At 41.3% G+C, this 26,886-nt stretch overlaps 1 protein-coding gene across 2 annotated transcripts in view; it reads left to right on the top strand.

The window, feature by feature from the left end:
• ARHGAP6 (Rho GTPase activating protein 6) overlaps positions 1 to 26,886 on the top strand; it is a 319,193-nt gene that overhangs the window by 158,672 nt on the left and 133,635 nt on the right. The window contains exon 1 of one of the 2 annotated variants that reach the window (XM_033052159.1): positions 537 to 637. The exons of the other annotated variant lie outside the window; for it this stretch is intronic. Within the exon in view, the coding sequence (XP_032908050.1) occupies positions 593 to 637 (45 nt within the window). The 5' untranslated portion in view covers positions 537 to 592. Of the gene's footprint in view, positions 1 to 536; positions 638 to 26,886 lie in introns of those variants that run through there. 2 annotated transcript variants of the gene reach the window in all.

Below are 26,886 nucleotides of genomic sequence, written 5' to 3'. Positions count from 1 at the left end.
ATTTTGCTTTTCAGTCTACGTGTTAAAGAATCATGAGCCAGTCCGGCCAAAGCACGCATTGTAAAACCACGAACAGGAAGGTTATGTTTTATTTGTCCCTCTGTCCTTCACCTTCAGGTGCTGTCCCCAGGTGCCGGGGCGGTGCGATGTTTGCGGGGGCTGCGGACGGGACGGCCGGAGCCGCGGCTGCCGGGCGCTCGGGACACGGCTCCACGGGGCGCCTCGCCCGGCGGGCCCCGAGCCGCCGTCCCGGGACGGCCGGAGCCGCGAAGGGAGCCGCGAACGGGGCCGGCCCTGCGGGGAGCGCTCGCAGGTGCGCCGGGCCGAGCGCCGCGGGGAGGCACCGGCGCTGGGCGGGAGAAGCGAAACCGCCGCCCCTCCGGCGGTGCCGGGAGCCGCCTCCTGCCGCTGCCGCCCGGCCCTGCCGAGGGGCTGCCGGCTCCCGCCGCGGGGTGGGGACAGCCGGGGGCGGGCTGCGGGCGGCAGTGACGAGAGGGGCCCGGGGGCCGGAGGCTGCCGGGCGGGAGCCGGTCCGGGTCAGTGCCCAGCGCCGAGCGGAGGGAGCGGCGCCGCCGCCCGCCCGTCCGCGCCCATGGGGGACTCGGTGTTCAGCGAGAGGCCGGCGCTGCGCTACGCGGTGAGTGCCGGGCGGCGGGGGCTGCGCGGGGCCGGGCGCCCACGTGTGCCGGGGGGCGCTGGGAGCGTCCGCCCGTCTGTCCGCCCGTCTGTCTGTCCGCACAGCCGGGGAGCCGCGGGTCAGGGGGAGGTGGCTGCAGTCCTGCCCCGGCGAGGACTCGGTGCGCGCAGCCTGCAAGGGCACCGAGCTGGAGGCTTTCCCCCGCTTTCCTACCTGGCAGCGTCGCGCTTTGCTGGGGACGGCAAACGTGTATATGTATATATATTGTAACTAACAGAGGAGAGGGCGAGCCGCGGGGCAGGGGCAGGAGCGGTGGCGGTGCGGGCTGTCCCCGGGAGCGGGGCGCTCCGGCGGGCGGAGGCGCTCCGGGATCCCCGAGCCCGCCCCGCCGCCCCTTCCCCGCTCCGCGGGCTGGGGGCGAGCCCGGCACCGGCTCTGCTCAGGGGCTGGTTCCGGCACCGCTCCGCCGCCGGTCACACAGTAACACCGCACTTCATTTAATTTCCTGCACGAGAGCTGGGGCTGTTGAGAAGCCGCTGCACTTCCACCAGCCTTATTAGGAGCATTTTCTCGTTTGCTTCGGCAGGGAAAAAAAAAAAAAAAAAAACCGCGTAAAAACAACCAGCTGCCTCCTCTCCTGAAGTCATAAATAAACTCCAGCACGAGTAATAGCATGCGAGGGCTGGTGCTACTCTCGTTTGCACTCATGTCAGTGATGAATAATTTTATTGCTCTTGTTAAACTTGTGTGGGAATTGTCAGTCGGGCTTCACTGGTCCTGGGAGCACGAGTGCTGGATTGGCGGGATAGGTTGATGGGTTTCTAAGTGTATCAATTACAGGATGCACTGCGATGTGCTTTTTTTCACTCGCTTCACTTCGATTTCTTCAGTATTTGACATGAAATTGAACATCTTTTTAAGCATCCTTTTTTTTTTTTTTTTTTCTTTTTTAATCTTGTGTAAACAGTTTGAAAGAGACCACTTGGGTTTATTTGGACGGCAGGGTTTAATGTCTGTCCCTATACATATTGTTGTACCCACTCAACTGTAGGTGTTAGTGCATTCAGCTGCTGTAATAATATGAGAGTTTTTAGAGGTAATGGTAAGTCAGATAAATTAGTTAATAGAAACAAAGACCTTTGGTACTGTGTATGAGTAATGATAGTGCTTTCACCAGGAATCTAGTTATCATACATCAAACAAATTGGAACCACTTCTTTCAACAGTGTGATGGTGCTGTGAGTATTTTGATGTGTGGAGACCACTGCCAGTCATGTCACATGCTAGTGCCATGAAACTTTTATTACTTCCTGTGATTGTGCTTGTCAGTCTACCATTAACTACTAGCTGCAAACACATTATTGTTTCTGTCAGTTGGGTATCAGTCCTGTTTTATGCCCAGAGCCAGCAGCAGGTAGTGCATTCAATTCAGGACAGCAGGCATGCAAGGGAAAAAGGATGGCCAGCCATATCAGGTGACTGTTACCCCTTTGGCAAAACTCCTGCTCTTTGATTGATGTATATTGCAGCAAAGGGGAAATTGCACACCTAAGAATGAAACTTCAAGGTATTGTTTACTATTTTAGGATATATTTCAATGTTGAAGTAGCAACACATGGTTATATCTTGGAAGTTGGTATTGCTGTTTTGCCTGGAGAATAGGGGTCTGGATGGTGTGCATTATCCATGCATGGAGTCTATGAAAAACCTAGATGAGAAGAAAAGCATGTTGACTTGCTGATGAGCTAAGACTGTAGAGCTTTCTTGTATTGAGATTTATGGCTTAAATGTAGTGATGTGCTGTTCTCATTAAGTAATTGCGTGGTGTAAATACAAATCAAGTTCTTGGATTGTTATGATAACTGTGAAATAAAAATTATGCAGTGTTATAGCATTTAATAGCGATTAATTTATTGGCAGAAGAAATTATAGTGATTTCTGTGGTGAGCTTCTCTTCTGATTTTCAGGACTGATAATTAAAGTTTCATGGTTTTCATAAAAGGAAGCATCTGCACTAGCATCTTAGTTCCAATCAGCAGTGTGCTTTTGAAGAAAGTCTCCCAGCCTTCCCCAGTTGTGTGCTTTGCTTCATGTCTTGGGATAGTCAGAGCATGGGAAACAGCATTTGTTCAGGTGGTGCTGAACTGGAGAATGTGCTCCTGGTGCTTCCCAGAGCTGGGAGGATATTTGAGCCTCAGGACCCAGCTAGAGTCAGCTAAACTTGGAAAATTCGTTTTGTTTGGACATTTGATTACTGTACCAGCCCCTGAGCTCTGCAACGTGCTACAGCCAGTGCAACACAATAATGTAGCCATAAATCAACAGGGATGGATGGCACTGCAATTCTGAGGCTTCCTAGTGTGTTTGCAAGCATAGCTTATGCAAACACAGATTTAATAGCTTAAGACTGTTATGTCAGTGGGTATGATCACATCACCTATAGCACATTGGATCCTGTGTGTGTGTGTTAAGTGAGACTGGGATCACTGATAATTATGTCACGGCTCCATTTTGAACTCACCATTGGTGTTGACTTACCAAAAAAGTCCATTGGGCAAAGAAGTAATTTTAATAAGCTGAAACATTGTTTTCAACAAAAAGTAAAGAGAAAGAAACTAGCCTGTTGAAAATGAATGAAAATATATTATTAAAGGAGTAAGTGTAAAAAAAAAAACCCAAGATAAACAAACCAAAATGCAGATTGACAGACAGCTATACTTGCATTAGATCACAGAATTTTTCTTCCCTCCTAATATTTTTTCACAAGCTCAAAGACCTCTTCTGTTTCTCATATGTTTATATGACATGTTTATTAAAACTTTATTAAAAAAGGTAAATAATATGTCATTCTTGATGTATGTTACCTACTCAAACTGTACCCTTTTAATTTTTAGGCATGGGTTAGTTTTACCTGCCCACTAATTATCTAGCTGAGTTACTCTCAATTAAAAGCTGTTTTTGGTATCATGATGTTTGTAACTGATACTAAAATTTCCAAATGTTCCAGGAGCAGTTTTCATATAGTTTTGTTAAAAGGGATGGTCACCTTCCTGACTTGGGATTTCTTTGTTTGTTGCTAAATTAATTTCCCCCACCATCTTAGTAGCTTTATAGGGGAACTAAAATGCTGTTTCATGTATTTTGGCTAGAACACCAGAGAGATCCATTGGTTACTTGAGATGTAGAGGTTTTTTATATAACAAAAAGACTCAAAACAACCTCAGCTGTTGCCCAATCAACTGGCCCCTCGGTGGTTCAAAGCAGGAAGCTTGGAGAATGATCTGGTTTGGATATAGCCATTTTAATCTTAGTGTAATATCTTTAATCTTGTTTTGTCTTGAAACATTTACCAGAAAGGATTTCCCTCAAGGGAAGGGACATTTTACCCTGATGAGGAAACTCTGGCTGTCTTTCACCAGGGAATTTGAGAAAATGGGGAGGAGCTGGGATTTGGAAGTGGCTGCCATGACTTGAGGGGTACCTTGGGGAATTCATCTGAAGGGAGGATATGAGACTGTCTTAGGGCCAAAAATTGAGTGTTCTGGCATCCAGAGTGGAAGGGATGTGTGAGTCCCTGGACAACACAACTTTGCGTTGATTTAAGCTTCTGAATCGATTGCTGATAATGAGGTCACCTCAAATTCAGACACTGGAGGGTATTTTGAGAAAAGAAGGTTTTTTTCCCAGCCTCCAGCAGTGTTTGGGGCATTGTATTGTGTGTTTGCTCAGCCTGTGCCCAGCTGACCCTTTGCTGGGGTGATAGGCTCACTCTCTAGTGTCTTAAATCCTGCATGGAAGGATGGAGAAAACAAAAGAAACAGTTTGCATGGGAAGCTATGACACTAGCAAACCTCCTGCTTTCTGGAGCACAGAGGGACTAAAAAGAGGAAAACAGACATTTTCCTCCAATATTCCAGTTGTAGTAATGCTAACTGTACCTCATAAGAATTTGATAGTAAAATAATTCAAGGTGGAGAGTGAGATTGGTGGTGATGCTGTAAAACTGTAAACTGGAACTGTCAAAATCTCCTTTTGAGGAGGACCCAAGCACTGACATCCTCCTGTGGGCTTGCTTGTGTTTTGCAATAATCCACTTTTAAAGACAGTTGCTTGTGTTTCTGATTTCAGGACATGTTGCCTCATGGCTTGAGCCTTCAACCACTCACAAATTTTAACAACAAGCTTACATGCCACAAGCAGTCCACATTTGTTACCATAATTGTAGGAAATCCTGCAGGTCATTTATCTTACTGGACTAATAAGTGTGCTGCCTTCACCTAGACCATTTGACTGGTTTCTGTCTCTTCCCAACGGGCTTGCCAGCAATAAACAGCACAGGACCAGGCTGGCCAGTGTGCATCCAGATCAATCATAATGTATTTTTGTACTTAGGTTTGGTGAGGTTATGGACTGGCTGTGGGCTGGAGAGCAAGTTTTTGCTCACCAAAAAGTCTTAAACATCTCTACGTCACAAAAAGTAGCTGCTTATTTTCTCCTATCCTGAATACTCACAAGCAGAGTTAACTTGTTCAGAAGGTTTAATTGCTCTGTAGGCGTTGTTTTCAAATTAGGAAATTTTGAAGAAAACTATCAAATTCACCAAATAAACAAACTACAGAAGAGGCAGTTAGCAGTAGAGAAATAGTTAAATGTCAGAATCCTGGCATCTGATTCTTGGATTTTATTTGTCAAGGTCTTATCACCTTAATGCATGTTGGATTTTCTGGAAGAAGGAATATGATTTCTGATGACTGTTGAGCCCATTGCTTCATTCTTCATTTGGGTGAAATTCCCAGTGACAGTGGTGACTCATGCTTACACTTCTGCAACATTTGAAAGTGCTTTTATTGCTAATCTCTAAAGAGCATATATAAATATAGGAAGTGAGCACTCTTTGTCACTCAATATGAACACCAAGGCCAAGCTTTGATTGGGATTGATGGAATCTGAAGTGAGTCCAGCTGTTTTTTATCTGTTGTGCTAAGTGGCCATGAGTTAACACTAAAGAGCTTGAATCCAGGGAAGATAGGAAGCAAGGGGCTCATGTGTGTCACAGGATTTTAAAAAGTTACATGAAGTAATTTCCATTCTGATCAGATTCTATTTTTTTACAGCTCTTGAACACCTCATATATTCTGAGAACTCTTCACTGACACGTGGATATCAATGTCCTTCCTCTTGGGGGGCAGATGCAGCTTGACTTGGGCAGGACTTGCTAGGCTAGGTGCAGAGCCACACTGATGTGGTTTTATTAGTCTGCTCCCGGATACTCTGCAGGAATACAAGTGACCTGAAGTATGGAGAAAGTGGCCACCCTGTGTATAGATAGCAGGAATTAAAGCTTCCCTTTATTCACTTTCTTTCTCTGTCTCTAGCATAAGCTGTCCCTGCAGAGCAATTGCAGTTCTTGTAATAGTACTTACAAAGATGCTGTTTAATAAAACTCTCATGTGAGTGGATCTTCAGGGCTTCCTTTCAGAGGGGCACACACTCTCTAGGGTCAGATGTGGTGCTGTGCTTCCCCAGGAACGTTTATGCTGATTCTGCTTCTCCAGGAGAAGACTGAATCATCCAGCACTAGTCCTTAAGCTTCAGGATGAGATTTTATGCCTAGGTCTGCCTGAGCAGCAGGGTCGTGCATGGCTAAAATCAGAACCTGTGCTGGAATGAAGGTTAGCCATGTAGATGAAGTGCAAGATGAGGATTTCAGTCTCTGTTATGTCCTTTTTTGGTGATTTTTGAGCAAGGCTCTTCTCTGGTACTTTTAAAATTTTTTTCTTCCCCTGTGGAAATACCTCTCTTCCTAAAAGAACCTGCAGGAGGAAACACATGCTGGCCTTCAGAGATTTTTCAGGTGTGATGGTGATATGAATACAGGTCTACCCTGAAGTATAAATGTTGAACTCCACCTAGTCAATATTCCCCACACAAGCTGATGGTTTGTATTTCAGTTCTGTTTTCCAGACGCTTTTTGAAATTTGCAGATGTGTCTTCACACTTCTTTCAGCCTGAAGAGTGAAGCAAATGGAAGATGATTGAGGTCACAGATATATTTAGATAGTTGCTTCTACTTTTATTTATCTTCAGTTGCAAATTGGCTACCTTTTATGCATAAATGTGAAGAACTGTGAGGAAGGAGATTTACTTACTCAAGAGATTTATTTGTTTTTGTAGAGTTATATATAATAAAGTAGTTTTGCTGGCTACAGCTCTTCAAAATTTCATGTATATTTAGAATTTAAATCTCAAATTAAAATAACACCTAAGGAATACTCTGGTTTGGATGTCATCATATAAGCAGGGGTTTTTGAACTTGTTTTATTTGTCTGCTAAATGCCTCTGTTGTTCACCAAGTAGTATTTTCTGTGCAAGGTGTTTGCTGCTGTTGTTCTAATAGAATACCTGTACCTGCAGCAGAAATACAGCTGAACTCTTAGTGACTTGGAAAAGATGCACTCAGAGTTCAAATTCGACACTATTGCTGCCTTTCTGTGACATTTGAGAATATAAAAAGCCATTTCACTCAATGGAGTGAAATGGCTTTTTCTTGTCTAGGGAATAAAGGAGGTCTGCATGCATTGCACTGCTTACAAAAAGAATCTGACAGCCTTTCTGTAGCATGCCTTGGCTGACAAGTCCACATGGTTCACATTAAGTTTCTCTAAAGGGGTGTCAGATATTAGTGCTCTCTTGGGAGATACCTGGATCTTATCAGACATGGCTGACTCAAAAAGAAAAGTAATGTTTTTTCTTTCTAATGCTTACTATCTAAGTGTTATTGATAGTTCACATTTAAAAGGGTTTTCTGAATATATCCTCTATTAAATCAAAAAATGTTATGAATTGCTGATGGAAAATTGAGTATTACAGCAGCACTTAAATAGACTCTATTTAGTGTTCAGTTGCTAAGTAAAGTTTGGGTTTTTCAGGCTGTGGTGCCCTCAGGTATGCAGGAAGAGTAAGTGCTGATCTTAACTACCTGCAGGATACTCTGCTGTTATTTCATACTTGGATGCTTTACATTTTTGAAGCAGATGATTGAAGCTGTGGAAATTATACTTGAGACTGTTGATATTTCATCATACAGTTGAATTGTTTGTTTACTTCAAAATAATGTTTCATACTTTCGGGCATTAGTTTATATGAATCTGATTATGGATCACTTTTGCTGCTCTACTGTGGAGATAGATGTTCCTTTGATTTTATAACTAGTACAATTGTATGTAATTATAGTAGATTAGAGCCAGTCTTCACTGTTTTTGTTTACTGTAGGTGATCAATTTCTTTGAAATCAATCATTTTGTATGACTAAGTGTACATGTAGCACCCAAACTTTGGCCTGGGTGTCTTATCTCCTGAAACTTGTTTTCTTTTGTTGTTGATAAAGGTATAATATTTGAAAAGTTTTAAATATTTGCAAAGTCATTTGTGTTGTTTGGGTTGTCAGATTTGTTGCAGAGACCTAAATTAAATGGTGTTTAATGATGCCTATTTTCCCCTCTTTCCTGTTAGTTTTCAAAAGATTCTGTTGCACTCATCTATACGTGACTTGGCGTATGGATTCAGTATTCTTGCTGGCTGAAATTCTCATTTGTGTGATTACTGTATTTTTTCCAGTCTGGTCCTATTAATAAATATCCTGAGTCTTGCAAAGCACTTTGTTTAAACACAAGCTGTGGAAAAGAATCTGAAGATCATAGTTTGATTAAGCTTGCTTAAAAACTTGGAAATGTATTTCTGCTTTCCAGGTGGGGGTTTTGAATGAGCACAGTATGTAGAGCTCTCTGTACAAAAACCAAAGTAAACCCATAAACAAATTGTGCAGGAAGAAAACCACAGGTAGTTGCAGCCTGGTCCTGTTCTTGCTGAAATATATCCCAGCTCTTGAAACAGATGTGGAGTCCAGCTTTGTGCAGAGGCCACACCCTCCATTTCCCTTGGCAAATTATCTCACATTCCAGCGACCCTCTGGATAAAACATCCTTTAATTGGTACTGTGGCCTTAAATGTTTATTTTTTTCTTCTGTGGTAAATTGTTCTTGTCCTGTATCACCGCAGGCTGTCATTAATATTTGCATGCTGTTATTATGTATCCCTTTAAATGTCAACTTTTGTAGCTGCACATATTGAATGTTGGAAATATTCCCAATTTCTATGAAAGTTATCTTAAAAATGAGTGATTAATTTTATTGCAGAGTATGGTGATAAGGACCTTGTGGTAGAATGTCAGAGGGGTTTTTTGTTTGCAAGCAGAGATGTGTGTGAGTAATTGAGGAACCCCCTGATTAGCTGGTTTCTCCCTCCCCAAATGCCTTTCTGTGGTCTCCTGTGTGAGTGCTTTTGTTCGCAGTCTGTTCTGGCCTCGGAGCACATCTGCACTCGTGATAGGAGCAGGTGGCAGGAGAAGTGCATGCCTTGGCTCTTAACTGCAGGGTGCACGTCTTTCAGAGTTGTAGCTGCTGAATCTCGTGCTTGTTGTGGTGTCTGCAGTGTCTGGCACAAGAGGTAGCAGCAATGCCCAGGGGGTTTTGCGCATGTGAGCCTCGGGGGCTGCCCCTGCAGCGAGGGATGCAATGTTCAGGTCTTGAGATGAGGTTCATGTCTCAGTGGTGGGTTTTCACTGGAGAGATGCGTGTGCATGGCTCTCAGCATTATCTGGGGAGACAGGCAGCACATTCTAACACCTCTGTTCAGCTCAGGAGCAGGGGAGCTGCTGACCCATGTCCTTTTAACCTCAAAAGCTGAATTAGCTGAGCTGGCTGTTGGAGGAACACGGGGCACAAGTGGCAGCTGTGACACGGAGCTGTGAGCAGCTGAGAATGGCACCCCTCGCTCCCAGCTCTACCTGATGGACACAAGTTTAAGTTCTCCAGGAGTAAAATCTACAAGTGCCTGAGTCAATCCAGCTCTCAGCATGACCTGGTAGTTTTGGATTTAAAGCCTGGGCTTTCCAGAGGCAGTTCACAATCCTTCTTCAGCAGAAAGTGAACTCCTGCTCAGTTGTGATTCAGGCACACAGTTTTATCGTTTGGGCAAGGATCTTGCTCGTGCATCAGTCTGGGCTGCTTTGTTTTCTTGTGGCTGAGTAAGCCTGCAATTGGACACTGTGGCTGGAAGAAATGAAGTTGCTAGTGATGAGCTTTGTTTTCAGAGTTATTGAGAACTGATAATATGAATTTCACTATAAATATTTGTGGTTTGTTTTATTTTTACATGTCTTACCCTGAAATGTATTCACAAGGTCCGATTTAGATTGGTGTAGATCTGAGATTCAGTCTAAGGCCACAGGAGAATGGACTAATTAAATGCAAATTTTTGAGCTTTGATGCCCCTTACCTGTCTTCTTCCAGAATGCATTTGCATTTTACTCAAGATTTTCCATGCATGAATGCACAGCCCATGTGAAGCAATGTTGAATTCTATATTTTAGGAATTTAAGATGATAAAAATGTTGCAAGAGGGCAGACTTAACCTCTGTCAGAAATACAGAGGAGAAAGAGGCTAAAAAGAGCAAGCTGTGCAGTCCTCTGTGCATTGTGCATTACTCTGTCAAATGTTTTTGTTACTTTATTGTAACAAGGAGAGTTGCTTACATTTATTTACAGAAGAGAAACTTTTGCCCTTTTTGGATGCTGATTAGCTGATGATTTCCATTCTGGCTAGCTATATTTTTTGGGAGCAGACATTCTCCCTGCTGTGAGCTCTCTAATGAGCTGTAGTTGTCCCACTACAGGTGATTCATGGCTTTGGAAGTGGTCCTTGCAAATCTGTATTTTCTGATAGCACTGTAGTCTTGAAAGCATTTCATTATATGAGAAATCTGGGAGTCTCCAGTTACTGAGTCTTTCTGCACGATTTTGGATCGTTTGTTGTCAGTGATGCTGAATTATATATTTTACTTCCAGAGAGCATACATAATGGCTGGAGAGTATTTAAATCATTCAGTAGAAGAACAGCATTTCTGACCATAGGTTAAAATTGCCATAGTGCCTACTGGTCACTAAATAAGGCAGAACTCGGGTCAAGACTCTGGTCCTTGCTACAGTGGTATGACTTTAATTTTTTCAATACTATGTGTCACTCTGATTTGTATCATTTTTCCTTTCTGCGTTTCCATCATCCATTTACAGTCATCTCATTATGTATTTGTGTTGGTGCAGGCTTTCTCAAACCCAGGTAAGCAAGAGCTATTTTTGTGCCCTTAAATATGTTATAGGAGCCTTTAGTCATCTTCTGTGAAGTGATGGGAAAAAATTACTTGGCTGATTTTCAAACGTATTGTCTTTCAGCAACTTTGAGGTCTGTAAAGCTAAATTTGAAAAGATGCCTTTACTAGGAGCCAGCCCTGTTCATTTGGCCAGCTGAGGCATCAGGCTTTTTTTCTTTCTCATGTATGGTGTTGCCAGATAATACCCAGTAATTATTGCTGTGCAGCAAAACGATTTTATGCTGTTACAACTCCTTTTCTCTCAGCAAGACTGGAAAAGGTGAAGGGGACAGTGTTACTGCCCTGCCTTAAATAAAGTGTAACTAAAATACACACAGGGAGAAAATCTGATGAGTAGCAAGCTGCTGTTTTTTTTTTTTTTTTTTCCTCTCTCTTGAGCATAACCCTAAAGTGTTTGACAAGAAGTATTATTGTCAGGAAGTCCTTACAATTATTATCTATGCCTGCAAATAGAGTGCCTTTTCCTTTAGCTAGCATGAAATATTAAGCAGAGTTGACTTATATCTTACTATATTTTGTACTAGTTGTTTAAATCACTTGCCCTTTATGTGGAATTCATGCCTGAAATTCCAGCTAAAGAAATATCATTGAATTCCTTTCCTTTACTATCATGTTTCTGATGATGGTTTTTTATCTATTGCTTATTTTAAAGTTCTCTTAAATTCTTTCTCTTGCAGGAAAGTGAGAAAATGAGCCATCATGAAATACAGATGCTCTATAGATCATACACAACAATTTTTAATGAAAATGCTGTGCAGAGCACATTTATCAACCTAATTCATTCTATATGATTTCTGATGGAATATTTACACATTTAAATAACTTTCTACATCTTTTGGTGTTAAAATAAACACCATACATTGGCTATTAATAACTATTTACTTAAATGTGTGAGGCTTTGAAGATTTGAATGTCCCTTTCACCAAAAGTCGCAGGAAATAGCAAGGTTTTTCACTCCTCTCAAGTTGTGTGTAATTTGGTAACATGCGTTCTCTCAAGACAGGGTTGTTAGGGCTCAGATCTTCATGCTGTTGCCACTTGTTAATTATATTTCCTTTAATTTTTCTGGTGTCATTTTGCGAGGTGGAGCTTTGGTTTGAACCCTTAAAATGAAGGACTTCAGCTGCAAAGATGTAGGAAATGGATGTTAAAACGACTCTGTTTTTCCCCTTGTCTTGTATAGATTGTCATTGCTTTGTGTGTGTTAGTCTTGTGTGTTTGAGACACCTGCCAGTTTGATTTCATGTCTCTCCCCTAAGGGTGCAAGACCAGGCTAAGTCAAGGTTTCATTCTACATGATGAATGTTTTCTTTACAGTATATATTACTGACGTTTTATTCTGAAATGGTGCAGCTCTGCTCCTGAGGTCTGGTGTAAAAGACTTCAAAACTGAAAGCAGATTTCAGTCACTGCTTCTGAAAATCCCAGCAGCCTCATGGCTGCTTGACAAGGGGTGAGGATGGTTCCAGTGTTTATGAAGCCAGATTTATAAACTGACAAGAGCAGAGTTTGTGCATAGCTTGTTCTGTGAAGTGCTTAATGCATTTTAGTGCATTTAGAAGTAATAATGTGTAATAGAGTGTGTATGTATGTCCTTGGTTTTCACAGATAATCTTGTTATGTTCTTGGTGATTCATCTCGCTGTTTTCTCCCTTTAAGCTTTTTTTTTCCCACTAATGGTAATACTACTCAGTTTTCTGTTAACTCGGTAAAATTTCTATTTATCTATTAAGAATGGAAAACCAAGGGGGAAAAGGGGAGGTCACGTTTCTTCTGGGATGAGTTACCATGAGGAATTAATGTCTTGTTATTTTGCCTAAACTGGCCTCTAGCTATCTTTGTGGATCCCTTTTAAAGCAACCTCGAACGCAAGGTGATTGGAGCCAGACAAAAATAAATATTCTGACTCATAACAATGTGTATTTAGGTGTTTAGACATAGATTTAACTCTAAATGCAATTTCTCAATCTGGCTTCAGATAAGCAGACAAAGAAACAGACTTTTTGATTCTATTCATCAGGTAAATGAGGTAGCTTTTACATGAACTTTCTTCAAATCTCCTCAAGGCTTCCCTGCTTGAAGCAGACATGGGGAAATGAATGGCTCTGTATTCCCTGTCACCCATTATAATTATGTCTTATGCTCCAGAATTCTTTGCATTTGGGAGTTCTTTTTGTCCATGTTGAGCCACATATAATTCGGATGATCCCAGCCTTAGGAGTGGTGCTTTAACCTCAGTGATGGTTATAAATAAGCAAATACAGTGAAGACTGAAGATCAGGATTACACTGACCTGCTCAGAGCTACAGGAGTGTTCACATTTGTTTCAAACAAGAGAAGTAATGTGGTGGGCATTGTAGAAACAGTCCTAGGGATGGTGTAGCTGGATGTCTTCCTGAGCTCCATTCCTGCTGGCAGCTGCTGTAGGATCACTGCCCCTTTGGCCAGCACACAGTGATGTTTGGTGCATGCTCTGTCTGAGTAATGCTTTACAAGAATTCTTGTGTAGAATCTGTGTTGACACTCAAAAAAGGGCTGAAAAAATACCCTTGTCCTCTAGTGTGCAGTGAATCCTGAGTCTTGTTGACTACTCACCATTGTCCTGGTTTTCATCAGTCTTGGGGGTTGATAGGTCCCCCAGATTTCAGCTGCAGCTTTTGTTTGCTCACTGAAGCATCAGCACCACTGAGGAGCAGCACTTGAGGCTGAATTACACGTTCATATCAACAGCTCTGCTGTCATACCCATGCTAAGTGAAGGCCAAACCATCATGTTAGCAAGGAGCAATGCTCAAAAGATGTTTCTTTGAGGAAGAAAAAAGATCCTTGTAATCACAAGCTTGTCTGCTTTCTATCTTTTGTATGTGCATTACAATGTATTAGTGTGGTTTTTTGTACTGTTCTTGTGTTCTCTGCTGGAAGTACTCACTTCAGATTATCCACAGGATTACCCAATCACCACATCATGGTTGGTTTTTAACAAAAGCCATTGGTATCAATGGCCACCACGTGGGAGGAGCGAGCAAGGCTCGCTGCTTGGCCTCCTGAGGTTGTAACAAAGCTTGTTCACACTCATTAGAAGATGCTCAAGTTACCTTGTCAAAACTAAGCTCAGCTATCCATTTAAAAATGTTTCCTTTATGAATACAGTAATTTCTTGTATCTTGTAAAACAGAGCGCAGCATGCCATGTTCTGATGAAGGTTAGATTTGCTGTTCTAATGCCCAGTTGTGAGTATGGACTGTTGTGGTATTTTCAGTGTTTATATTCTTGAAACCTCACCTGTGAATTTTGTACAATTACTTCTCAGAATTCCTTTTCCTTAAAAATCTTCTCTTTCTAGCGTTAACTTTCTTCAAATAAAAATAAAGAAGAAAAAAGTTGCAGTTTTCACAGCAGCAGAAGTAATTGTTTTAGTTATGGAAATGAACAATATACCAACTTGGAGAAAAAGATAAGGGGCGGATACATGCATTAGTAAAGCAGAGGAAAATTGCAGTAATTACACTGATGCACCTTGGCTCATAGCTGTGCTTGCAGGAGGGTGCATCTTCTACAGCACATGGGCTGGATCTGAGGCATAAAAATAACTCATCCAGAAGTTTCTGAGGACTTTTATTAGTTTTGACAGCCTGCTTTCTGGTGCCTTCTTTTGATGTTCATGCGTGTTTTCTCTACTTCAGGATCCAAAGTGTGTCTGCCATTTAGCTTTATTCTGGGGGGTGGGTGCGACCATCCTGCCTTTTAGTCATGGATTTCTTATATTTGTGAAAGGAGCATTTGGCAGTCTCCCTTCTCACTTACACTTTCATACACATAGGTTTACATGTATGTAATCTTAAATGTATTTCAATTGCTTCCCAAATGACCTCTGAAACATGTTCTTCTAGTCTTAGTAAATCTCTGTAGGTCTGAGCATCAAGGAAAATAGGGGAAAAAAGAAAAAGAAATAATAGCTTTTCTGGAGCTCCCTTCCCACATGTGCATGTCCCCCATTGCTTTGTACACATCTTCTTCCCATTTGTAGTAGGTTTAGATTGTTTTTATATTGTCCACTTTACTCTGTTTCCTGGAGACTCATGCAATTTAGCACTGCACAGTGACTGGAGGAAATGATCTCTGGACTGACTATTAATTATTGTTCTCCTGAGAATCTGCTGCTTCTTCAAAGAGGATGGTAATAGCAAAGAGATAAAAAGCCCTCTGGAAACATGCTAGTGCAATTACTGCTTGCACATCTGGAAATTAGGGAACTGATCCTTTCCCTGAAGGTTTCAAAGAAGCATATTTGTTCTGCTTTATTGTTACTTTTCATTAAAAAAATCAGTCTTTGAACCTGCAACTCTTCATAATTGCTTGAAACTGGAAAGTGATTTCTTGGGAAGGAAAATACTTGAAAAGTTAGGAGAATTCAGCTTGGCCATTATCTCAGAATGTAAGACATGGGAGACCTCCTGAGCTGTGGATCCCTGTCCCTTACTGTTGGACACAGCTATGTGTATGGGAGACCTCCTGAGCTGTGGATCCCTGTCCCTTACTGTTGGACACAGCTATGTGTAATCTCTTAGACAAACACAGCACGGTCTGTGGCTCAGAAGCTGGATGGTTTTTCCAGTTCAATCCTTCAGCTCTTCCAGAGCCCTGTGACCAGCTTTTCATATTGACTTAAATTTACTCTTGGGACAACATGAATAGATGAGCTTTTAGTTAAAATTGCACCTTTGCTGGCCTGTTAGTTATCTGAGTTTTCCTTCCTTAATTTTTTTTTTGTTTGCAGAAGGGATGCTGGCTCTGCTGTGAGGGGGACACCCTTTTTCTGTCTCTGCCTAGAAACTGTCCTCTGTGTTTGTTGCCTTCTTCAGGGATGAACTTCACACACAGTGGGGAAAAAATGTGAGAGCAGAGTGACAGGAGCTCATTTCATGGCCTGAAGTCAAAGGGACAATGTCCTCTGTCGTGATCCCTTCTCACCCCAACAATAAACGGAGCCCAAGCTTAGCAGCTGACATCAACATTGTGGTGTTCTTCATTTAGATGAATACTGCTCTTGGCAACTTTTACAGTTCATGGTTTCACTTCTTTTTATTTCCCATCTTTTAAATAGTTGCCTTAATCAACTATTCTGCACTTCCTTAGTTAGGAACAGTCATCTTCTCAGAGACTTAGATCTGCTGCCTCTGCAGGTGGAGAAGAGGGAAACCAAGGACATCACTTGTATTTCTCATTCTGCTGGAGTTTCTATTGAAATGTGTTTGTTAATGGTGCTTGGGTTTGGGGACAGAAAAGGGAGAGTGGAGCTGGGAGATAGCAAACTGAAGATAAGGAGGGACGAAAAGGAGGAGAAATTGCAAGGTACTGATGAGAGAAAGGCATGGATGAGGTGACCCTGCTGCTGTTGAGTCTGGCAACCAGCCCTCAGTCCAAGCACAGATCCCTTGCAGCTGCTGCAGCCCCTGCCTTCTGCCAGTGCCTGTGACATGGCCCAGGGAATATAAAAACCTCCTGGTACTTGGAGTAGCAACTGTGGAAGAAGCTCCTAGGTGTGTCCCTGCCACATTAAACCACAGTAGGTGAAGCAAGCTTTCATTGCAGTGGGCAAACCCTCTGCTCATACCAAAAGATTCCTTTTGTTTGCACCAGTATTCCTGTGACAGTAACTCACTCCTGTATGGATAGCTTAATTTGGAGGAAACCCCCAACTTCTACATTTCACTATCAGTGGTTACAGATACGTTGCCAATGGGACAAACACACACCTGCCTAGAGCTTATGTAGGTGTTTGACAAAGATGACCCCACCAACTTAAAAGAAATAGTGTGAACTTTTTTCGGTCCTCTTCTGAACTAATTCGCTTAAGTGGTGCAATTCTTTCTGTTTTGCCAAACTCTTGAAAACAGGAAACATAAGACTTAAAAGTCAGGACAGTACATGCTCCTTAAAGAGAATCTATTGCGAGCCTATTTATTTTTAAAATTAAATATAATTTTTAAGCAACTCATAGTGGCTTTTTTCTTCTCTTACATGGCTACTCTTAGGATTTAAGGTCATTATCTTGTGCTAAGCAGCTCTTTGTGTAGGCTTACCAAGGATATATTGCATTTTCTGGAGGAAATATAATCCATAGTTGTTCAATGTTGTGGATGACATTACATTAAGTAAAGGTATTTTTTTGCTTGTTGTGAATCTGAATGAGGTAAAGGATGAACAGATCTGTGTATACCTCATTGTTTAAAGTGTAAGTGTGCCAGCTCTCTCCTACATAATTTTCTCCCAGGGCTGTGAAGTTTTAGTAGCACTTAGCAAAATGTTAAAAGGAAATATATGCCAGTATGATTTTAAGGACAGCATAAGGCATTTGGAAGTGGTGACTCATACAAAGTGTTAATAAATACAACTGCACTCAAGTACTTAAAACTGCCTTTGTTACACTACAAAGGTGAGAGGTGCTTCTGAAATGCCAAATTAAGAATAAATTGTCTTTCAACTTGTCCTTCTGTAAACATATGTCTAATAATGATAAAAATCTTCTGTTAGGTCAGACTGGCTAATTCTCACACATTTTTTGATGGAAGGGAGCCACAAACTTAAGTTTTAATAACCATAGCAGGGTTTATGAATTTTTACATTTTTCTGTAATTCATATTAAAAATGGATTCTGGGTGAATTTTTTATGAAATATGCACAGTGTTAATTGTGCTACCCAGCCTGTTCACACAATGCCAGGATGGCCTGGCAGTGGTGGGAAGGTTATCCCAGCTGCTGGCTGCTTGAAAGGCCTCCTGGTTGATGGGATGGACAAGTGCTCAGGTCCCTGCTCTTATCCTGCTTTACCTTATCTGGGCACGTTTGACATGTGAGATGGTATTAGGGGTCTGCTGTAGATTCCAAGTTCAGCTTTTGTGTAGAAGTCAATGTTGCTGGAGAAGGAAATACTACTGGGAGATCCATATCTATGGGAAACTTTCAGTCCTTGGAGAAGATGCTATTAATAATGATAGGAAGGATATTTCTGGATGTAGTAGTCAACATATTTCTTCTCCTAATAGTTGCTGAATGAAAAGATCACTCCATTTCAGGCTTGGCTTTGGTACGTAGGAATGACCTTATGGAAGAGCTAACTATGAAAACAGTTCTGGAACAAATGCTGACAACTTTTAACCAATTTAAAATGGAATTTGAACAAAATACAAGGAATTAAGGGAATTAATTAACTAAACTGAAGAGATCAGGGCACAGTTAATTTTTTTTCCTCCAGGAAACAAAGTCCCCAAGCTGTCAGAACCACACATAAAGCATTCTATTGGAAGTGCAAATGTACAATTAACTGCCTCAGAATAAAGGATAAGCAGAGACCCTGCAAACAAAGGCTAAAGGCTTCTGTGCGAATTGTGAAAGGTCAAGCTGAGTTCTTTGCAGACGAAGCTGATGCAAATGAAAGATGTCCTTCAGACAGAATCAGGGACTGAAATGGAGCCATAATGCATTAAATAATTACTATGCCTTAAAAATAATATAGAAATTATCTCAAAAGGAGATATTTTCTACCTCCACTCTCAACAGAGTGGTAATGTTGGAGGTGCTGTATTAAAGCCAAGGTTATTTGTGTAAATGAGGGCCTGAAAAAATAGAATCTCTGTTTTATGGATAAAACCCAAGTGTCTGATCTTCCTGGAAGAAGGAAACATATGATATCCATCCCTAGATGACAGTAATAATGGCACAAGGTCCTCTCCCTAGTTATATTAATTGTTCTTGTAGAATATGTTACTTTCTCTATGAGGTTTGTGTTGGCTGTGTCATTAGACATCAGCTCAAAATATTGTAGGGGCAGACACATGAACCTTAAAATCTGATCTCAAGCATTTTTGGTAAGTCAGTCCTTCCAGAGCTGCTCACATATGACTGGAGAATAGCAAATGTATTTGTTTCCTGTTAAAAAGAAGCAAAAATCTGACTTGCGTGCCAATAGATTGATTATTCTGACATTTGTTGTGAGAATTTAGAACAAGCAAGTCATTAAAAACAAGGAATAATGATGAATGGGAGAGGAAAATTAAGCATAATTTTACCATAGCCAGATTGGGCAGAAAAATTTCATGGTTCTCCTTGATGGTTGTTGCATTTCTGAAAAGTATGATATTCTTTTTTCTTTTATTTTCTAACCACAAGCCTTGTATTTGGTGTTAGATTTCTGATAGAGAAAGGAAAGTGTTTATAGTATTGCAAAGGGCACTGATACAGTTTCACTGGGAATATGAGTACATTTCAAGTGCCCCCTGTTCAAGAAAGATGAATTAATGTCTGGAGAAATTGTGTGAAAACAATTAAGGAAATAGAGGTATTCTCATCTTGAGCACTCAAGGAGAATAATGTTGCTTAGCATAGTGAAAGGGAAGATGAGAAGAGTGCGATTATTGTCAATGGTACACCAAGGGAATAAACAGAAAAGAAAGAGTTCTTCCCATTAAAGCACAGCTATGAAAAACTAGGCACAAATAAACCCAGGTTAGCAATTAAGAGCTTATTCCATAGAAGCAGAGTTTCTTGAGTAGCCTCTTGGTCAGCTGCTGCTCACCTTCTCTTGTGTCATCCTCTCACAAAAAATGTTGACTGAAATAGGAAATAGAGTAATTTCACGACCATAAGGCGCACCGGATTATAAGGTGCGCCTCCGGGAGCCGGCAAATTGTGCAACTTTGTACATTATATAAGGCGCACTGGACTATAAGATGCACTTTTTTTTGCAGCGAAGATCCGTGCCACGCGCAACAAAGTAACGAATTAGTAATGGAATCCCGCGATCGTGGAGTTTACTGGCAGGTGCTCAATTTACAAACATTTTTCACAGATTGGTGTAGCCTTTAAACGCAGCCCCAAGCGTCCTCCCTGTGCGCGGGCCCCAGCACTCCCGCCCGCCCCTGGCTGGCGAAGCGGGTACTCGGGGCTGCCGCGGCTCAGGGCGGCCACGGCTCACACCTCGGGGTTGCTGCGGTTCAGGGCGGCTCAGGGCTGCCCACTCCCTCCCTCCCTGTGTGGCCCCTGCTGGCCGCGGCTGCCCGCTCCCACCCCGCCTCGTGGCTCGGCTCGCAGCTCACACTTCTGGGTTGGCAAATTTCTGAACTCTGTCCATTATATAAGGCACACTGGACTATAAGGTGCACTTCCAGGTTCAGACCAAAATTTTAGTCAAAAGGGTGCACCTTATAGTCGTGAAATTACTGTACTTCTGTCTAGGACTCATGTGGTCCACAAGAAATACTGGTTTTCACAGAACAAGTATTTTAGATTAAAAAAAAATTGTATTGAGGAATTTGTGGTGGTTTTTGTGTGTAAGGACTATTATTGTTGTCTGTATCCGTTCAAAGGCTCATATTCTAGATGGAATAAATGAAAAGTAGAGCTTGGAGTATCCATGGAGACAAAACGTGCTGAAAGACATGAAAACTGAAGAAGTTAGAAGATATTTCCATCTCTAGAATTTATTATGAAATGTATTTATGATGGGGACAGATCCAATGTACCAATTGGTCTTTTGGGCTTTAAAGTACATTAATATCACGAAAGCAGGAAATACAGAATTGAAGCCAACGAAGATCAGTAGTCAAATGCATTAGGAAAATGAAGATTGAGCTTTGGTTTCACTGGGACAGAAAAAAAAAGTGTAGTTGCAGTTATTTAATCCAATTCTATTTTCCCCACTCCCCTTTTTTTTTTTTGTTTTTGCCATTTGTACTGTAATTTAAAATTATTATTGCATTTTGTAATTTATTTTAAGGTTTCTGCCAAGTGGCAGAAATGTCACTCGGCCATCCCTTGCCCGCTGGTGAGGCATGGGACGGTGAATTTGTCCCCATGTGTCTGGGGACAGGGCATGATTTGATTCTCATAAAGGGATGGAGAAGAGCCCTGGGAAGCGCTAGCAACCCAGTCCGGCAAATATGTGAGGGTTGTGTTTTTTTGGTTCTTTTTTTTTTTTTTTAAGACAGAAGCTATGCAGCCTTAAAAGGACTTGTTTAAATTTTTGTGTGTGTGTGCTGAGTATGTCAAGTTTGTAAGGAGCCAGCGATTCTTGCATCCTTTTAAAGTGAAAATTATAGAATGTTTCACAGTCTGTTTGTCACCAAAATGCAGATTTCTTTCTCTAACTATGAGTAGAATCATAAAAGTGATTTTAGTGAGAAACAGCATGACGATGGTTTTGATAATTTGTTATTTAAAAATGGGTCAGGAGGCCAGGATTTGCTGGCTTCCAACAACCTTGACATAGTTTAGTCAGAAGAAACCCCCTTTCCTCCCCTCCTCCTGCAAATCTAAATGCATCCTTTTAAGGCTATATGGGAAGACTGGCTGATAGCTATGGATATAGGTGCTATGTAAATCCTTAAATAATAGGAGGTGTGCTGGAATAAAATGGAAACCAGAAACAGCAGCAGAAATTCAAAGCTCCATAAAAGTTAGCTAGAGGTTTGATGTGCATCTGGGCTTCTTTACCTTCAAATTCTTTTAAGTGGTTGGGGAATGTGTGGTTTGTGTCTGTTGTACAAATCTAGCTGAGCTAGGGTATCAAAGCATCATCTTTACTTCTTTGTGTTCTACAAGCACTCGGTTATTGGTTTCCATGAATTACTAATGACTGCAGCTAAGGAGGCTTTTTGGATTTCAGCATATATGGTTTGCTAATGGGAACTGAGTGGTGGAATACTCATTTGCCTGTCATTTTTTCAGTGTGCTTCCTTAGGTTACAGTTATTATGTAGAAGGTAAATCCTGTGAGCCTTTGAAAAAAGTGAGAAATGGGATTGCTGCTTTGGGACAACTTCATTCTTTCCTGTGTGCCTTCCATTTCTGTCTTTTCCCACGTGGAGCTGTTGTGATTAAACTGGGCACTCCACCTAAATTTGCTCCCGCCAGGCACTGTGTTTCACTACACTTACATTACTACATTTAACATTTAGTGCCCTCTCCAGTGTGTGGTTTTATTATGAAATGTATATTGGGTTGATGGTCAGGAGGTGCTTGGCTTTGCAAGCTGATAGAGCAATCTTTCTTTTTTCCTATTCTAAACTGTATTAATTTGGGTATTAGAATGGGTTTAATGCAGTATCACTTAGATTAGCAAAACGTTAAAATAATTCCTGTAAATCAAATCCCTTAATACATCTTCTGATCTGTGAAACCTCTCTGGAATGGCCTTGGCTTAGCCAAGCTGCTCTCTAGTATGGGCAGTAGGCTGCGAGTGTGATCTGGCTAGAAATAAATGTAGTGCTGTAAAGTCTATCCTGAAAAAATTCTTGGCATTGCTTCTATTATATGTAGAACTTGAAAACATATTTGATTTCTGAGTGGTTTGTGGAGTAGCTCTATCTGCAAGACTCTGATCCTAATCCCTTTAACATGAATGAGAGTTGTTTGTTCTCTCACTGTTTCTTCCCCCCCTGATATTGCTGGTATGTCAGACACTCCAGCACTGCTTAAGCATTCTCAAATGCCTGTCCATTTTACCTCTGCAAATGGCTTTATTACCAGACTTTGAATAGTGTCTCTTTAACTGGGCATTGTCTTCATTTGTAATCATCGTGACATGGAGGGCAGAACAACCTTTCTTTCTTTATAGTATTCCTTAGTATTTTTATTGACAATAAATATTAGCATGCCTTGGCAGTACAGGATGCAGCTAAATCCAGTTGTGGATAAATGCTTGCTAACCTGACAAGTTCATTTGCCTCTGATGGTAAGGAACACTAGGCATAAAGACTTGTGCTATCTTTTCATGTTGGCTTCTCCTTAACGTTGAGTCAACTTCTGCAGCTGATGCTGTTGTGGCATCAGTGAAAGTCACATGTCCCATTTGTCATGGAGTATGCAATTAGTTAGTTCTGCACATATGAGTCCTGTTCTGTGGGAAAATGTGCTCAGGAGATGCTGAGCTGGAACAGAGCTTTTGTGAAAAAGCATCCTGGCAAGATGGCAAGTCTTGATCAGGGCAGCGCTGCTCCTCACTGAGTGTGTCAGCATCAGAGGGTGCCAGGATTTGTGGGTTTTCAATGGAGCTGCCCATCAGCAGCCTTGAGACCAGATGGAAGATACCACTCCCCTATGGAGGAATTTCAAGGCAGTGAGACAAACAAAATCTCCTCAAAGGAAGAAATGCTCTGACTTTATTGCTTTGTGACTTTAGAAAATGTCAGTTTTTATTTTGAGAATTGCTTTCTTTGGTTTGCAGTAAGAGACCAGACTGTTTCCTTGGATTTGTTCCCTAGACACACAGTCTTGGGCAACTTCACATTCACATTTGAATGTAAATTATTGGAGTCAGTCTCATCATTGGCATGAAATAGTAAAATAAAATCTAAGTGAGATGGATTTCTTTGAAATGAAAAAGGCTATTAGCTTATTAATTTCATGTAATTTGGTAATGAGTTACTCAGACAAATGTTTTTACTATGTTCTTTCTTGCTTAATTTTTTTGTTTGTTCTCTCAAGGAGAGCTCCTGCTTTTGGCAATGATTTTCACTGACCACGTGTAGATGAAATATAAGTGTGCAGCCAGCATGCTTTCATGAGCTGCTTAATGAAGAAATGTGTGCTATCATTTCAAATTATGAAGAAATTTGTTTTAATAAACTTTTCAATATTCGCTGGGGTATAATTATTTAACACAATGTGTACTTTTTATTTCAATGTATTAATTAGCATGTAAATAACTAAAAATTCAAGACTGGCAGTGAAGGCTTGGGGAAAATGGCATAATGTATTAATTTGGGGTTTTTTAAAGTATTATTTTGCCACTTACTCTCTCAGCTGGTTGGTTAACTACTGTTGATTGAAATTTCTGTTTATCTGACAGAAGAAATTTTGTGGAGTTAAAACAGTTTTTCCTTCCTCTGTGAAGGAGGAAGACTGAAGGGAATGACTCTCTTGAGTCTCCTGATAAAACTTCAGTGACTGACACTGTCAGTTTAAAAACCCCATATTTCTTTATATGCATTCTTACTAGTTTTGCAAGTGCTAATGTGACTTTTATTTTCGCTTCATTTTTTACAAGATTAGAGAATAGTTAATATTGAAGAGTTCTTCTGGAGATCATCTAGTCAAATGCTTTGTCCAGATCAGTGTCAGCTACAGCACCTTGCTCAGACCTCTCTTCAGTTTTATTTTGGGCATCTTCAGGGCCAGAGACTACTCAGTCTGTGAGGGCATTTATGCCAATGTTTGACCACCCTCACTGCAGAAGTTTCTTTCTGTGTTTAGAGGGGAATCTCAGCCTGTGCCCACTGTCTCTTGTCCTGTGACTGGCCACCAAAGAGAAGAACCTGTACTTCCTTCCTCCTTCAGGTGTTTCTGCAGATTGATAAGACCCTTCTAAGGCATCTCTTCTCCAGCTCTCTCAGCCTTCCCTTGAATGAGAGATGCTCCCATTCCTTAATCATCTTGGTGGCCCTTTGCTGGAGAACTTGCTCCAGTAAGTCGGTCCTTGTCTCTCGTGTGCTGGGGGCCCAGAGCTGGATCCCACATTGCAGGTGTCTCAGCCATGCTGGCAGAGGGGAAGGATCCTTCCCTTGACCTGCTGCTGACGCTATGTCTAAAGCAGCTTATGCAGCACAGGAAGCTAATGGCCTTCTGCGCTGTGAGGGCACATTGCTGGCTCGAGTTCAGAACCACAGCCTATTCCACAAAGTTGTTTTGCAGCTATGTTTGGCTCATATGCTGAGCAGTTCTTGCTTTGCACCCAGGTTCTCCTGGGGGTCTGGCAGGTCAGGTGTGATGTGGCCCTGAGAGGTGACCTTGTCACTGGGTTTGTGTACCTTTGTGCAGCCTGCCTGCTCCTGCATCCCCATCGACTCCAGCAGCCTTTGACATCTGCAGCTGGCCTGGGAGCCTTGTGATGGCAGCTGGACATGACTGCAGTGACCTGCTGGGCAGCATGGTCCCAGGCCTGGAATCAAACCAAGTGCTCTGGTTGCTCACACAGTGTGGACAAGAATACACACAAGAGCTTGGTTCTGCACTGAGCTTTCTCTGCTGCAGGTAGCTTCATGTCTCACACAAAAATGTGAGCTAGTGTCTCTAAGGTTTTAACACAGAGAGAAATGTCCTCTAAAGCCAGTGGAGTTCTCTAGTTTTTACATACCCACTTTGCCCAAGTGGTTTGTAGATGCAAGCCTTCTTTCTTTGTACTGTGAATCTTCCACTGACATTAAGGAAAAAGCTTGTAAACCAGCAAAACTTTAATATTGAGCAGACATAGTACCTGTCACTACTCATGGGTTCATGTTTTAGTTATGCTGGATTGCAGCTCATCCTTCCTTGTGTTTTCATATGTATGAAATTAAGGAAGCTGGAAAGCTTTATGCATGGTTCAGGGCCAAGAAATCCAGCATGTGGACTTAAGACATCTTGTGAAATCTTCATCAAACAGGAATAACATTTTGAAACAAAAGAAAGGAATTCAAAGGTCTCTAACATCATAACTTTACACCACAGTCCTTTTATAAGGGCATTAAATATTTTTACTAGATGCAAAGATACAATTCCGTCTTTCTGGATGCAGAAGACTGTCAGAATGATAATCTGGTTTTCCTGTTAGCACCTTCCTTCCTTTAAGTAAGGAAAGCTTAATATCTGTATACTGCAAATATATGAAAGAATTAATTTCTTTATTAGGTGAACACTCAAAAGTATGAAGGCCTCGAAGCCCAGCTTGAAGAGGAAGTATGATGTAAAAAGAGCAACTTTTTCTTTTTCTTTTTTTTTTTTTTTAATTGTATAATCTTGTGTTAGTGATGAAAGTACTTAATACTACCTCTGTATTTGAAAACAAGATACTTAAATGAGTACGAAAACCATATATGAAACATTCTTCCCCTTCCCTGGACTTGCTGCCAATGAGTATTTTATATCTCAAAGGTGCACAGCATTTAAGTATTTATTATTTTTAGGCTCATACTGGTGTAGTCCTGAAAAATTCATGTTGCCCTGAATTAGGAGGATGAAAACTCAAAAGCAGTTACTTGGTTTGCTCCAAATGTTCACCAGAATAATCAAGACCTTTGACTGTTCTTCAGTAGGCAATCTTACATAGAAGCAAATATATAAGAAATAGAAAAGATAAATGCCTGAGTGTATATACAGACAATTGTAAATATTCAAAAACTTCTGGAAAAAAATTAATTTGGTTGAAAAATCAGATGCACTTTGAAATGAGAGTTAAAAAGTATTAACATTGATAGGAGGATCCAGTAGAAGACTGGTAATGTCTTTTAGGAACAAACTGTTGTGATGAGCCATGTGTACCTGTAGTGAAGAAGAGCACAGGTGTTGCAAGTCACTGAGATAAAAACAGCCAGACCAACCATCTTCACTCAGTGAAAGGGGGAAGAAAGAACAGAATGCTGAGCTTTGTAGCAGAAAAGAAATAACATTTTTGTTGTTTTGGATGATCCTCACTACTAGTCAGTTAGCCAAATATTTCTGTTTTATAGTGTGAGGTTATTTCTTATTTCTTCATAACCTTCCTCTGGACTGTAAATGTATTCTCTCAGAGGTGCACCAGAACAAGGAATGTGCCTGGACTACATATCCTGATGTAGAAATGATTAATGATTTAGGAGACTCCTTTTCTAATAGTGGCCATTTCTACTCAGTATTCATCTTACGTGCTGTGCACAAAGTTTTGCGCTGAACTGCTAATAATTCTCGGTATTCTACAGAGGAGTCCCTAGAAGATCTGAACTGAAATAAGAACTTGTGTGCAAATCCTGATAGTAATTACATGGTTTTGTGAAGTGATGGAGTAGAATAGTTTAATTCCTGCTCCCTTTTAAAGGTTTCTGCTCTCATTGAGTGGTTTTCCCCATTGTTGTCCTTCATGTGAAGGGCAGATGTTTCTGTTAAGCAAGCTTCCAATTTCTCCTTAGTGTTAAAACACAACGTTTTTGGATACCTCACTTTGCACTTTTACAGCCCTCTGGCACATTAACTCCGTGGAGCTCATTGCAGCTCTTGCCAGCTCTGGTTGCATGC

Source organism: Catharus ustulatus, chromosome 2 (assembly GCF_009819885.2).
Source record: "Catharus ustulatus isolate bCatUst1 chromosome 2, bCatUst1.pri.v2, whole genome shotgun sequence".
Classification (NCBI taxonomy): Eukaryota; Metazoa; Chordata; class Aves; order Passeriformes; family Turdidae; genus Catharus; species Catharus ustulatus.
This window is presented reverse-complemented; position numbering and strand designations above follow the sequence as displayed.